Below are 16,481 nucleotides of genomic sequence, written 5' to 3'. Positions count from 1 at the left end.
TTTCACTTTTATCGCACGTATCCCACTTTTTAAATGAAGCCCATTTAAATGACAACAATGCTGCACCCTTTTGTTTAATATACTGTGGATTCATTTATTTTCGTGGGTACCAGTTTTCGTGGATTAAGGAAAACTAACATGATCGTGGATATTTAATTTCGTGGTTTTTATGAAATCTGCACACAAGCCATTAGAAAACTTAGTATTCGTTGAACATTTAATTTCGTGGTTCACCGGTTCCCACGAAATCCACGAAAATTGATATCCGACGAATAATAATGAATCCACAGTAATGAGTTTTAAATGTACACCTATGAATTCTAGCTAAATACCTTACAAAGTATCATTTTAGATGACATTCGTTTTTTGGATGTTTACAGCTCGTTATTCGATAATTAGGAGACGAACCACTGTAACTGAACAAAAACTAATAAATTGCAAGAACTTCAAAATGAAAAACCCGTTGTGACGGCTTGTTAAACGATTTTTGCATTGTCAGATTCCCCCGGCAAGTAGTTTCATACTAAGGCACAGTGTAAGAATCGATAATAGGACAAAACCGATAAAAGAATTCTTGATTTTATAAACATGTTGATAGTCAGTTTTTGATGTTTATAGCCGTATTGATATATAATGTGATTATACACGTACATGTACATGTGCGTACTTAATCAACTGAAAAATTGAAGCAACAAATTATGATAGCTAAAATCAACTCGTATGTACTTATAAGTGCCGAAAAAGTCAAACAGATTGCTTTGGCGTACCAACGTATTTTATCCAGGAGTCATTGGGGGTTTTCATATAGAAGAAATATACGTGATTAATCATTGTAAGTGTAAATCGTTGATTGTTATAACGCTTCTAAATGCATGACTAAACATCTTAGATTCAATAAAATCTCGGTTTTAGTTCATTTGGCATTATCCTTGCCATTTTTCTTGCAAACACTTCACTTGTATCCATCAATAACCTGTGGTGATAAATTAAGGCATCAGTAGTATGCTGATAAACCGCTGATCGATTAAAGAGGGGGAAAATTAGTAAAAAGTCATGATCTGTCCATCATTTTGTGCTTTTTTAGGACAATAGATCGACCAGATAGGAATTTCAGCTAATTATAAAAAAAAACAATTGGGGATTATATTACGGTGATATTTAAACTAGATTATGACTAGAGACGTTCTAAAACATGTTAAACTTGCATTGATGAGAGAGCAGTTTTGTTTTTGCTTCGTTGTGAAGGCCTCAATGTGACTTTGAGAAAACAAAATCGGGGTAACCAACTAAAACTGAGGGAAACGCATTAAATATCAGAGGAGAACAACATAAAAATGTAACACACACAGAAACGGACTAAGCATTAGACAAAATCTGATGAGGATAACACATATAACATAAAAACCAAATACACGAATGTGGGATAGAAAGTACCGTGACACGTCTTATCGTAATGTGAATTCACCCTCAAACACAAGAGAAAACAAACGACACAACGGAAACACAACGTTAAAATGTAACACACACAGAAACGAACTATTATATAACAATGGCCATATTCCTGACTCGGTACAAGAATATTTCCATTCCAAGTTTTTGAAAATTGATGTGCTTGTGTAATGGACGGATATCACAATCCTTTGTTTTTCTTTTAATCTGTTATAAAATCTCGTTTTTCTATTTCCATAGGTTTTTTAATATATCATGATAAATTTGACGCCAAAAAATAATAATAGAGTAAATCTTATTATAGAATACAGTGTATTTGTTTGTTGTTTAAACTTAATTTGATTTAGCTTTATTCATGTTATTGATACTAAGGTAAAATGGCTTGTAATTTTTCTACCTACAAAACCTCTTGAAAATGTCTTGTATTATGAAAATCGAAAACAAAACTAGTTATGAAGGGGGTAGGCCTTGGTAACAGCAATTTTTTTTTCTTTTTTTTTTCTCCTTATATTTACATCATTGAAAAGGTAGGGAACCATGCATCATCTGTCAAAGTCTTAAGGAGATTCACCGTTTCATTTTATGTGTAGGGTATATTAAATGTGACCAGTTTTGGGGTACCCTAATAAACGGTTGAAAACACTAGTAGGTAAGAATCATTGAGTGTGTCTGTACATGTTGTCATTAGAAATACCCCTGACTGTTAAATTGCATAGAAAAAAAACATATTTTTAAGTAGATCTGAAACATCATGATAATACAAATAGGCTGAATGTAAAAAAAAACCAGTTTTTGATAATTGATACGGCGAAAAGTCTGGCTAGCTCAGATAACACATTTTTTTCAAATTTAGCCAGGAACATTTTTTGTCGTTTAACTCTTGCAAAAAATTGTTTAAACATTAATCTTTAAAATCACAAAATTTTATCAAATTTGACGTTCAAAATTTTTCAACAAGTTGGCTAACAAGGCACACGAAAAAAGTTGAATTTTGGTAGAAAATTCATTTTTCCCTTACAAAAACCCCTACAGACTGTCTTTGCATTGTTTTAATATGTAATAGTCAAAAGGAGTACTGTTCCAATAGTAGTTCTAATTAATTTCATAAGGAAAACAGTAATATTCAGTATGGGACAAGTATCCTTAGCACGAGTTGACATAATTTATTATTGCAACTATTTATTGGTTTCTCTCCCCCAGAATACAAAATGCCCCTGTCATCAATAGCAGACACTATCAGAATTCATCGTTTTGACAGTCTGTCACTATCTAAGTACTATCTTTGTGTTTATGTAGATTATCTATTAGCATATGCTTGTACCATTTAATATTGAAAAAAAAACACAAACAGAAAGTACAAACTCTGTATCAATGACATAGAAATAAAGTCATATTACTTCATTATTTAATTCATATGTTCAAATTTCTCAAATTGTCTTAGATTATTTTCTAAATGATGCTACAAGGTCCTATAGTCAGTAGAGTTGCTCCAGAACTCCTCAGACTCAGTTCATTGGTGTTCTTTAAACGGTTCATGTATTAATGATATTTTTCTACCTTTTCATTCATATCATTTAAGGAAGATGTTCTTTAGTTTAATGTTTGGTGGTGTAAAACATGTACAGCTAACTGGATCCGTCTGCAACATTCTTACTGCCAAATGTAAACAACATAAATGCTTGAGCACTGTTTAATTTATTGCTATGTTAAAACGCACTAATGACTTTCAATACATGTGTAAGAGTTGTCTCCCATATACCAGGTCTACCCCCTTCAATCGGATAAATGTAGTTTCTGCGAAAACACATTTTGTTAATGAATACGTATCTACTCATTTGTATGCAAAACTAACCACTCTAACCACGTGCTTTAAAGTAAAGCGGTCAGCAGACACACTGGTATAAATTTTGTTTGATCGAATTATGTTGCGTGTGTCAACATGGCCAACGAAACGGTATAATGGAGAATCAGTTGCTTAACAGCAATTGATACCATCTTCGTGAATGAAAAATGTGTGTGTAATTTTATCTTTTATCTTGTTTGAAGTACTGAGACTAACTATGCTTTCTTTATTGCGATTTGTCACTTGATAATGTTTGTTTTTTTGTTATACGACAAAAGACATGCTGTCAACATTGAATCGTTTGAAAATATCTGAGAGGTACTGTATGTCTTATGATTTATAACCTGATCATAGCATTATGTCGCTATCAAAAGTGTTCTTCGAAATATCTCTCTCGTGTATTTAAGTTGTGTAATGAAATATGAGTTTGATAACTGGATACTTTACGGTGATTCTCTGTGTCTCACCTGTTTAATTTTAACATACATACGTTTTAAAACTAATTACTGTAGATGTTGATGTACATGATCCGGAGAAAAAGGCAAACAAGAAATTGATGGAATCACAAGCTAGCCAAGGTCGAAGGCCTGAATCAGACCAGACAGAGGAAAAGAGCGATTTAAGCCTTCGACTATCAGAAATAAGACGTGAATACGGTAGGTTACGCTTATCTATAGTCTGTATTCAAAGATATATACTACATTGTTCAATAATGATTGATATATAATATTAGGATAAAAAAATTGGACTGAACCTGAGAATTGTTGAAAAATCAATACTTGTAAATATGCTCGTCTGAATCAGTAAAATTCGTACCGTTAATTTTCTTTTATAGTAATGTATATGTATTTTTGTAGAGGCTAATAAAAATATACTGAGATATCGGTGTATTATTAAGGCTCTATTGATATGCAATCGTGTAGAAAAGCTATTAAGCCTAGAGTTCAAAATGGAGAATATGAAATTTTCTAAATTTTGTTGACCGTTATGGAATATAAAAAGTAAAATCACAAAAATACTGAACTTAGAGGAAAATCAATTCGGAAAGTCCATAATCACATGGCAAAATCAAATAACAAAATGCATCAAAAACGAATGGACAAGAACTGATATTTTCCTGACTTGGTACAGGCATTTTGAAATGTAGAAAATGGTGGATTAAACCTAGTTTTATAGCGCTAACCCTCTCACTTTAATGACAGTCTCATCAAATTCCGTTATACTTACATTGATGCGTTAACTAAACAGACACAATAAATAAAATAGTCAAAATATAGGTACATCGGTCATCATAAGTTTCACAAATGATATCGGGTAAGTTCCTTATGTCTTTACTACAATTCCGTTCCCTTTTCAAGAATGTAATCAACCGAATTATAGACTAGTTTTGTAATAATATGAGCGACAGGACTGGTGCCACTATGGAAAATGATATGCGTACCATTCCTGAGCACTTGAGAACATCCCCAGTTTTGGGTAGGTTTCGAGTTGCTTAGTTTTTAGTTTTCTATGATGTGTCTTGTGGGATATTATTTGTCTTTTTAACTTTTTTTGTCATGTTTATTTTTGATCTATGAATTTGGCTGTATCTTCCGCCCCTCGTGTATGCAAAGGTTGTTCTTCAAATAGAAATCAGATAATACAAATCTATTTCATATTAACAGCAAGTATCATACTTTAAATTTAATACGATTTACACATTAGAGGCTTATGCATAGAAGTGTCACATCCGGGAAATGACGGACGGGATTTTTTTAACAATAAGAAACATATTTACTTTCATCTGTACAATGAATTTTCCAGAACAGTCAACCTACTGGAGATGGCGTCCGTTAATTTTTGAAGGGATACATTCAACTAAGTCACTTGGTTTCATAGTTTCATAGAAATTATAAATTCATAATCTGGAATCTCTCTTTTGCTCTCATTTCTTTTGTCAAAACTTTCGTTTGTACCAAATCCCACGCCAGTTTTAAGATATAAGTCAGGCTATTGCTTGCTTGCTAAGTGAAAAGTGATGTTAAAGAATACTGCTGAATTTTTTTCTAGAATGAAGATAGCATCATATGAATAAAAGAACAAGTTGACAAGAGAAGGGACGCATGTAATACCTATAAGAATGCCGAATGTCTTCTTAAGACAAGTCTTTCAATCGTAACAAACTAAATATTTTGTCTATCGAGAAATCAAGCTTCTTGATAATGTCAGTTTCGGATATTTTTTGTTGGCATCAGACTGGTTTTTAATAAAAAGTAAGAACTAGCCTCCCTAAGACAAGAAACTTGTATATACGTTATTCATTTTGGTTTTTATGACACAGAGCAGGACCAACCCTTTAAATTAGTGCTTTTAGTTTGGAATGGGAAATATTGGTGTAGAAATATCTAATATTTTTATACTGCTCCACGATCAAAGAGTCTTAGATTGTGTGTACTTCAGATATTTGGAATTTTATAGTATCCACGTCTGATTCAAGTCAATTCTTGATTAGGTAACTTCATTAAAACTCCGAAGTCAGGCTTTGACTGCTGATAAAGTTGATGTTAATGATTTATATAGAAGTTCGGGGAGTTCGTGGAAGACCCAGTGATATACAGGACACTCATGTAGTTTATGTATCCGAACAGTGATGGAATATAAAGTTGTTCATATGGTAAAATTCATAAGGAACAGAATTGGACCTTTGCTTATCCATGATTGCCTTTTTAGTAATTACATGTTGAATTTCCTAGAGAATTGTCAAAATCTGATAGATCATTTTCATATTACCGGCTTTGGACTCCGGTTGCTACAATTAAATTCGACAGGTTACCTACTCAGGGGTAAGACATCCTGGTACTCGGTCAATTACGAACTGCCAATTAAGTAAAATCAAAAATATGATCGGTGCAATTTGGGGAGAAATTTACTTTATTCCGATCATTTAGTCATGTATAGAAAGCGTGTAATTAGTTAATTTTCCCTCAAAACTGTACAAATTAACATCTTGATTTTGTTCATTAAAGCTGCCCTTGCCCGAGTACCAGGATGTCCTACCATAAAGAAGGGAACCTGTTATAAAATATTAATTCGGGATTCCAAAGTCGGTAATACTAAAATAAACTATTCATTTATCAATATTAAAAGATAATGTATGATTTACAATGAGACAAATCTCCACAAGAGGCCAAATGCAACAGGACTTAACAATTAAAGGTCACTGCACGGCCTTTAAACAATGACCAAAGCTTCATTTATCAAGCACTTTATGTGATGTGATTTACACCAAAAACGATGTTGTTTTGGGCTTTACCCCTAAGTAGGTATCCTGAAGTTGCATTTTTCAAAGCCTTCACATTTACATTAGTAAAATATAACATATTTACTGTTACGGTACTATGTTTTAATTATTGTTCAATATTTTTTGTTATATTATAGCTGATAGTTTATATACAAAAACAGATAAACAAAAAGGACTAGGAATAATTCTACAAGGACAGAGATCAACATATTTTCAAAATGCTAGAGGTAAAATTTAATCACCCTCTTCTTAGTAGTGTTTTCATATTGCTGGGTGTTTTTGATCGTTTTGTCTTGTCATAACATTCTAATTTCCTTTTCGACTTTTGTTATCCATTGATATATGTCGACTTTCCTTTATAAATATAGAAATACTAATCGATTGTAAAGTATTACAAGAACTAGCTAAGTGAATATGTTCATTTTCTTTAAAAACAAAAAATATATCATGATTCAATCAAAACCTGACAACTCCCAAAAAAAAACAATGTAAAATATGCAAACATCAAAAACATAATCATGACCCAGGAACATAAAGACAACACTACCAATCCAGAAACCAAGAAACATCAAGGTGCTCCGGGGCACCACTTATTCTACTACAAAAGAGACTCTACTTTAAAAACAAGGGATGATTTATATAATGTCATATATAGTTTACGTTTCTTGTCATAATTTGTCTTTGACTTTACATACATCATACACAAAATCATCAATTCCTGTAAAATATCAAATTGTCTTAGTTAAACAGCATAGAAGTGTTCAGAAACTAAAAAAGTGATGAGAAAACAAAACAAGGTCTTTTCGAGTGCATACACAATTTACAAAGACATGAGCAACCATTTTCAATAAAGAAAAGATTGCTGGTACGACCAGGAACAACTTATTTCTAGTCATCTTTGATACAGATGTTATATAACGGTGAAGCCATTTGAAGGAATGAATTTACCTTTATTTTTGAATTCATGGTGCAATATCCTCCCAGTAAGCAGAACCCCTGTTATAAAGTATAAGATATTGCGGACGAAGCTGGACTGTCGTCTCAAACGTGATATGTAAACTATCACCAATTAGTATGGGATTGTTTCAGTATTGTTATGAGGTATTATTTATAATAGACCAATCAAAACAACATCAAATAAAAACAAATAACAATGCTTTAAGATATTTGGATGATATATTGGCTCTCAATACTGACAACTTCTGTATGTATACTAGAGAAATGTATGCTGTTGAACTAACTTAAAATTAGGCTAATACTAACATTGAACATTGCCCTTTCCTCGATCCCGATATCCTTATCATTAACGGGAAACTTAATACCAAAAATGATGAGACATGATTTTTCATTTTTCTATCGTTAATTATCAATTTTAGTTGGTGCGTTCCTTTGTCACCATCTTATGGTATTTATATATCTGAACTTGTACAATTCACTCGTGTATGTAACAACGTATTTGATTTTAGCGAGAGAAATTTATGTTTTTCTGAAAAACAATTACACAAGGGTTTTCAATATCACAAACCAGTCAAACGATTAACTTTATCTCATCATCGGTACAAGGACATCATTCGTAAGTATAATTCAACATGCAGACATCTTATTCGTTCAAGGTATTTCACATCCATTTTGAATGGTTATATTCTTTACAAAGCACACACATGTCGGCATTCACCTTAGGAGCTAACAAAACCTTTAAATATACTCATTAAGACGGGATAAAGTTACGATACTGTTGTCAGGTCATTAAAGATAGCATATGTTGGCTTTAATATTGATTTAGCTTTCAGGGCTTTTGCATCGGAAATAAACACATTTATTCTAAATCCAGTTGTATCTTTAATGACCTGACAACAGTATCGTAACTATATCCCTTCTTTATGAGTATGTTTAAAGGTGGTATAACACATAACCCCTAACTGGAGGAATTGTGCTCGATATTCATAGGATGAAGACATAGTATTTCCATCTGTTTTATTGATGTCTGGATCTAGCATGTCAGGAACTGCATGTAGTCTTTCCCGGAGCTTCTTGCCTTTGTTAGTCTTGTATTATTTTTAATTTTAGTTTCTTTGCTATATTTCGGAATTAGGTATGACATTGTTCTTCGGCTGTCTTCGGCTGTCTTCTACTCTTTGGTCGGTTTGTTGTCTCTTTGACACATTCCCCATTTCCATTATCAATTAAACCATATAGCTTCACAGAAATGGAAGTTTTGAATGTGAAAATTTTCATCATCTCTTTTGTTGCAATACAAATAAACCATGGTTCTTTGATATCACGAATTCTCCTTGTCTAGAAGCAAAATGAGGTGAAAATGTAGCAAGACATTTTATCGCCATTTTCTTTTTTACTTTAATCAAAATATTTTGTAATATATATATTGTGTTCATTAAAGTAAACATATGGTAAAATTCTCTAGTACACATTTGATCATCCTGATATAAATGTACTAGAAGCTATTTGAGTTTTTTTAATGTTCTACATGTAACCTATTTTGATACCAAATTGTAATTTTCAATTGTAGAAATTTTAATTTATCCGACATAATTTCAATAAAGACCTTTACATATGTATTTGTCTTCATAACAATGTATTCGCTTGATCGAATGTTGGGCTTTATCCACTTGTTTTTGATTGTTGTTCGATAAAAAAATTGAACATAAAAAATGGCTTTTGTGCGTTATTTACATGTTACTCATAAGTTTATATCGCTATTTACAAACTTTAAGTTGTTTAATCGAATTGTGAAAATCATTCATTCCTATCACTATATGTTACTACAGAGTATTTTGAATACCAGTAATCAAAATCACAGGATAGAAGTTTCTTTATAATTTCAGATCCTGTCATACGTTATTTACAGGAGTTCTTTGAAGAAATTGGATTTGTTTCTGAATGGATGGGTAAAATGGACTATGCACATTTGAAGACGTATATGAGCAATCAAAATTATTATTGCATATTTATCGTATTTAGAGGTCATGGGGTATGTTTAATACAGTGTTACATTCTTATCGATGTGATTAAAACATAAATCATAAAAAGAAATAAAAAAATACTAAGCAACACTTAAATGATATATATTTACCGTATTGACTGCTTAAAGCCCTCCGTGCAATATTCAGATTAATATAAAAGGACTCGTCGGAGTTTATAAATAACAAATAATTTAATAAGTAAACGAATTCAACTATTCTTGAATTATTTGCCTGTTTGCTCTAAATTAACATGAAATACTTGAAACTTGACGATCAGGAATATCAGTTAAATATTAATTCATATGTTTCAAATTAAATTTGCAGTTATAAAAACATAATCAATAGCCGACATTAAACATTTTTATGCTATTAAAGAACCATTTCATCATTTGTTCATCAACTGTGTCTCTATCATAGAATTGACATTGGTTTCATTTAGGGCATGGTTAAAATAAGGGTGACTTGTCTTGTACTCAAATGAGACAACATTCTTACAAGAATTCACAAAGTTAACAATGTAAAACATCTCGATAAATAAAGGCAACAGTAGTATACCGATGTTCAAAACTCATTAGTCGATAAAAAAAACTCATAAATCGATGGATAAACTATTCAATTATTTGATGCATAGTCAAAGCTTTCGTTAGGTATATTTAGCTTATTTCGTTCCCTTTCGTATGTATTCACGATTTAGCTCTTTATGATTTTAGTTTATATATTTATCTCTGGTTGTCAAAGATTTGGATTACTGCGTTTCTGGGGAAATTAAATCAAGAAAAGCGCTTCGGACTAAAGAAATGCATAATAATTTAATTTCCTTCGTTGAGTGATTGCATCATATTCATTTCAACAATCTTGGAATAACATATTCCACCGACTCCAGAAAGACTGCCTCATATATTTATCTTTCCTTTGTAATTGACACATAACACCATCTGTAAACTGAAATCCATGTACAAAGTGATGAATTTAGTATTAACTATCAATAACGGTAACTATGTTTTATCTATATTCTGTCAAGGTCAAAACGGTCTTATAGGCAACTTCAAAAAGATTATACTACGTCAACGGGACACTACTCAAGCGCTATTTGAATATTAAATCAAATTCAGAGACCAAATAGCGCTCTTCACTAAGACTGAAATTTATACATGTTATAATCGACTAACCAACTCTCCACCAGAGACTAAATGATGTAGATATTAATAATAAACCTTTTCTAACAAATTTGTTATATGTATAACATACCACATATATCCATAAATGTTAATTTTTGATATTTTACCCTTCACTCTTAAAACACTTTTTTATTTGAAACAATTATGTTGATATAAATAGCAGTAATCAATAATTAAGATATTTCAAGTCAATCAGTCAAGTTTTAGATTGTTTACTGCGGTTAATGCAGTTCTGTTCAGGCGATTCGCTTGATGTGAAATGAGATATGTCAAATCCACGTTTTTGACTTTTCAGTAGACATTAACACCATACTCATAAAAAAACTTCTGTATATCTGTATAGTACTGCATTGAACGCAGGAGAAATGTCTGTGATTACCAGAGTGGTTAAATTGACACTTGCATAAAAACCTGAAAATGGTCTATTGTTCAGGCTATTCATATGTAAATCATAATTTCCGTTCAGGACCTCGATTCATTTACTAATGTATAAGTATTTAGCAAACGCTGAAATCAGAGGAACCATTATAATATTCCATAGTTAAACTGATTTTTTTAAACTAGTATACAAGTACAAAGTTATCTTCAAATAATGATAAATAAACAATTTATCTTTAACATTCAGGAGTACGAAGACCCCTACCTCATCCAACATTTATTGTCGCAAAGAAGCATAGGTAAGAAGTTCTCATTTAAGTCAAATCTATCATGTGATGGTCACCACCGTTAACTCGTATATAGTTTAAATCATATTTTGATTAACTTTGTGGTAAACCATGTTTTAGACGAGGATTATCGCTATGTGTTTTAAGCATGCTGTTGAAATTGTGACTATTTAATTCTTTCTATTCAATTTACGGGATTTGACTCACCTGCAATGACAAATTTACACAGTCAACGGTTATCAAAGGTACCAGGATTATGATTGAGTACGCCAGAAGCAAGTTTCGTCTACATAAGAGTCATCAGTGACGCTCATATCAAAATATTTATAAAGCCAAACAAGTACAAAGTTGAAGAGCATGGAGGATCCAAAATTCCAAAAAAAGTTGTGCCAAATACAGCTAAGGTAGTCTATGCCTGGGATAAGAAAATCCTTAGTTTTTCGGTAAATTTAGCATATCATAATCAAAATATCACATGCTAAAAAAATTATTACAAAAACAGTTGTTATATTTTTTTTCAATTAATGATCTGTCAAAAGGGTAGTTGCAAAAAGAGGAAGTCTTCCTTCTAAAACTGATTGGTTCGTCACTAGTTTTATATTGGAAACGTGAATATTTTCGAAGCGGAATGATATAAAAAAATAAATCCAAAGATCGGTAAAAAGGTAAAAAATATATTTTTTAAAAAGCCTAAAGGCAGGGACTGAGACCATTAACGATTGCATTACTAAAAATTAACTCTAAATAGAAAATAGAATGTTTAAACTTGTTGCGGAGGTCGAGAATTCAATTTGGTCTTTGCCTTTGTTCCAAACTGTTTTTCGTGAAGTCCGTAAAATATTTTGAAAAATTGGTTTCAGCTGTAAGGCACACATACTCATGAGATAAATCTAACGAGTATAAATCTTTAACGCTAATTAAATGAAGGTAATGTTTTGCATACCAAAAATCAACAGCATAAAGAAAATAAAGCGAATAAAACATCAGTTGTGACGGAGGTCGAAACTTCAACTTGGCCTTTGCCTTGGGTCCAAACAGATTTTATATCGAAGACGTATATCCATTTGTAATTCCCAGTAATATGAATCTTTTAAATTTTACCCGACTTGCAACTTTGTCCTGGTCACATCTACAAACTTCAACCACGTGTGATGTCTTCGTATTCGGTGTCTACATGTAAAATTCACGTTTTCAGAATTAAAATCATTTGTCTTGAAAACTGCATAAATGTTCTAAAAAATTTAGCAAAAAGCCTCCAGACATTCTTTTTAATGTCTCTCAACCATGTAACGATATGGACCTCGTCTTTATACTTTAGTTTTGTGGTTGCGACTAGCTCATGAACAAAAACACATCTTACGTTAACGACATTCAATAAAAGAGAGAGAGATAGTAAAACAAAAAGGCGTTCCCGGACATCAATTGTACAATTCTGTAAAACATATTTAGCCAAATGACACATATATAAAACATAATATATATCTAAATATATAACAATATGATCAAGTTAAGCAAGGTCTCCAGTAAAAAAATCAAAATACAATACAATGGACGACATTTCTAAAATAAAAATAAAACATTTTAAACCTCCGGCGAAAACTAAAATTAAGCAACACAAGTACTTGGGTAGAATTGAGATAGAAACGATTTTAAGTGTGTAAATGTGTTAACTTATCCCATAATAAGGAGCTGTGTAACACATCGTTATTTAAATCTCTTGAGTCTTTCAAATTGCAATTTTAGTTTTACTTGTCCGATTAAGCACGAGTATTGAATATGAACATTGATATATTATTTGTTTGAATGTGAAAAACACGTTGTTTATAAGAGCATTATATATAAATGTATATGCTTATCTATTATACTTACGTCTCTTTGATTAGGTAAACCAGTGATTATTATGACTGATTTTATCTTCGATTTTACTCATATTAGAGAAAGTAACGAGGACAACGAAAAATTGATAGTGATGCCGATTAGGCAAAGAAGTAGAGGTATGCATTTTCCATCTCAATGCAGTTGAATAATGAACCATAGTACACAATAAATGATAAAGACTAAATAGATACTGTTTTCAAAACATTACTGTAATATCATATGCTTTTCATAAATCATACTCTCTAGTCTAACATTTAAGAATCCAATTGTTCAAAATATTATAGACATTCCCGACAACACTGAAGTATTTCCCATCATTCGACACATTAGATGTCTTACATTGGTTATTTTACCTCAGGGGACCACAAAGAGCAATTCATTTTACTAACACATTTGCCTGACGGAAATGTTGCCTTAAAATTCTCAATTTCTGAATAATTTCGATCTTTTTCAAGAAAATAATTATTGAAGGCTTCTTGCTACTGATCAATAACTGCTCTGACGCATTTACAATAAGGAACGACATAAGGTTCACTGTAACGCCTATCTTAGGCATTCTGTAACCGATACCATATGTCAATAGTGACAAGTTCTTGAGTCTTATGTCCTACGACCAAAAAAACGTCGTGTTATGTGTAAATTACCCAATTGCATCTTATTCCTTAAATTGGCAATTTCAAAATGGATTCGCATAGCAAGAGTAACTTATCTAATGCGACCATGTGATTTCGTTCAAGTCTTTTGAATTGCTAGTTTTATCCCATCAAATTATATTATATTAGAACTTTGCTTTTACCAGTTTGTCAAATATTCGTATCAGATCGCAGACATGTGTTTTCGCTTCAAATATTCTATAAGGATGAGCAATATATATTAAAGATACAATAGTTGACCAGCACACACTCTAGTAAGTTTTTAAGTGCATTTGTAACATGTTACATGTATATTATATTTAAAAATGTTATAAAATCTTATTCTTTTTTTAGGCCCGTATGGATACTATGGAGAAAAGAATATATGTAAAGATTTTGTGAAAGCTACACGGCGCAATCGATTTGCAGATATAATGGATATTTTGACACAGATGAATGCACTGTATGATTATCCTATTATTACATTCCAGTCATCATTAAGGAAGAAGTTTTGCTTTTTATAATCCGACACCAACAATCGCTACAGAACATTAACGTACAGCAACATACAATTCATATTGTATCTTCATGAATTATTGAATGCTTTTAATCATGGCATTTGCATGAAGTTTATTCTAACTATTACATAATATATCTTGTATACAATGTATATGCAGCATATCTTCTTCTAGCAGATGTGGCATAAATATGTGTGTAATTTTATGAATGTTTTCCCGTGTTTCCATAATTGCTACGCATCTTCTAGTAGAATTTTAACAAATTAAATATTGGTAAACATAAGTTATGGCTTTATTTAGCTAATTAGAGAGTGACCTTATATTATCCTTCTTCAAAATAAGCAAACATGCCAACAAAATATTGATATCAGATTAAAACTTCAATTGCACATCTCACAAAAAAGTTCATGTTCGGTCTTATTAACCGCATTTTGCCAGTTCATAATGTTTTACAACGAAAGTTAGTTTCAACCTATCGAATATTTGAAACTTTGCTTACAAAACAGAAAATTTTAGCGAAAATAAATGATGTATATGTTATTCAGTTGCACTCAAGGTAGAGCATGGTTAAGACTACTACGGATTCAGATTGCACGGTCAACGGAAAATCTGATCAGCTTCGCGTATACATTTGCTACAAACTGAGAAAAAAAGAAAATAAAAAACATATCTGATTGGTTGATCCTTTTTTAAAACATCTATGATATTCAGGACGGAATTTCCATATCACTTTTATTTCAAAATGTAGGTGTTAGAGAGTTTACAATGTTGATTTCAATATTATAAAAAAGAAATTCAAGGAGTATTGCTCTCCATAAACTATTGGAGCTTGTCCAAGCTCATTGACTTGTTTCAGCTAATACGCACAAGATTTTGAAGACTTTAATTTTCGTCTTGTGTCTTTTTTTGTCGCAGATTTTTTTCTTATTATGAATTATCAATTTTGATTCCCTATTTGATGTATTTTTATGACCACTAGGTTATAAATTATACCATAAAGCAGCACCCACATAGAAAAAGATAAATTAAGAATTCATAGTAGTATATTCCAGGAACATTACAAAACAAAACACTAATTTGTACATCTGTTGTGTTGACAAAACTTAACAAAACATGTGTGTCATGTATTCAATGGAAAAACAGTGAGTCTGAAAATGTAAATACATGTATGTCAATTTTTGTCTAATGTTTAGTCCGTTTCTGTGTGTGTTACATTTTAATGTTGTGTTGTTGTTTTCCTCTTACATTTAATGCGTTTCCCTCAGTTTTAGTTTGTTACCCCGATTTTGTTTTTTGTCCAAAGATTTACGAGTTTTGAACAGCGGTATACTACTATTGCCTTTATTTATCAATATCAACATTTATTAGAACTTGACATAAACGAGCCAGAAACTAAATATACATGTAATAGGGATGTTGTTCATATTTTATGTCTAAGAGAGATTTTGATTTGTAACCCGGCATTTGTGTCGCCATTCCAATGGGACCAAATTGTGTCCCTCTTCTTGCCGACTTGTTTCTTTATTATAATGAGGCTGACATCATACAGGAACTTCTTAGGAAGAAAGATTAGCAGTTAGCAATATCCTTTAACTGTACTTTCTGCTATTTAGATGATGTTCTTTCACTAAATAATTCAAGTTTGATAACTATGTGGAACGCATCTATCCCATCGAACTAGAGATAAAGGATACTACAGATATAGTCGGCCTCATATCTTGACCTACATCTAGAAATTGACAATGAGAGTCGGTTGAAAACAAAACTTTACGACAAAAGAGATGAGTTCAGCTTTCCAATTGTGAACTTTCCATTTCTAAGTAGCAACATTCCAGCAGCACCTGCATACGGGGTATATATCTCCCAAATGATACGATATTCCCGTGCTTGCATTTCCTCTCATTATTTTCTTGATAGAGGGTTGCTGCTCACAAGGAAGATATTAAACCAAGAGTTCCAAAAAGTGAATTTGAAATCATCCCTTCGTAAATTTTACGGACACCATCACGAGTTGGTTGACCGTTATTGAATAACCGTTTCACAAATGATATCGGATA

General features: G+C 31.8%; 1 protein-coding gene across 1 annotated transcript in view; it reads left to right on the top strand.

Annotated features, from left to right (window-relative positions):
• LOC143055299 (uncharacterized) overlaps positions 1 to 14,707 on the top strand; it is a 179,023-nt gene extending 164,316 nt beyond the window's left edge. Inside the window, exons 16-21 of the mRNA XM_076228437.1 lie at positions 3,805 to 3,948; positions 6,710 to 6,799; positions 9,416 to 9,561; positions 11,357 to 11,408; positions 13,280 to 13,390; positions 14,261 to 14,707. Of these exons, the coding sequence (XP_076084552.1) occupies positions 3,805 to 3,948; positions 6,710 to 6,799; positions 9,416 to 9,561; positions 11,357 to 11,408; positions 13,280 to 13,390; positions 14,261 to 14,430 (713 nt within the window). The 3' untranslated portion in view covers positions 14,431 to 14,707. The remainder of the gene's footprint in view (positions 1 to 3,804; positions 3,949 to 6,709; positions 6,800 to 9,415; positions 9,562 to 11,356; positions 11,409 to 13,279; positions 13,391 to 14,260) is intronic.
• Positions 14,708 to 16,481: the final 1,774 nt, after the last annotated feature.

Source organism: Mytilus galloprovincialis, chromosome 12, assembly GCF_965363235.1.
Source record: "Mytilus galloprovincialis chromosome 12, xbMytGall1.hap1.1, whole genome shotgun sequence".
Classification (NCBI taxonomy): domain Eukaryota; kingdom Metazoa; phylum Mollusca; class Bivalvia; order Mytilida; family Mytilidae; genus Mytilus; species Mytilus galloprovincialis.
Note: the sequence above shows the minus strand (reverse complement) of the source record. Positions and strands in the feature narration are given on the sequence as shown.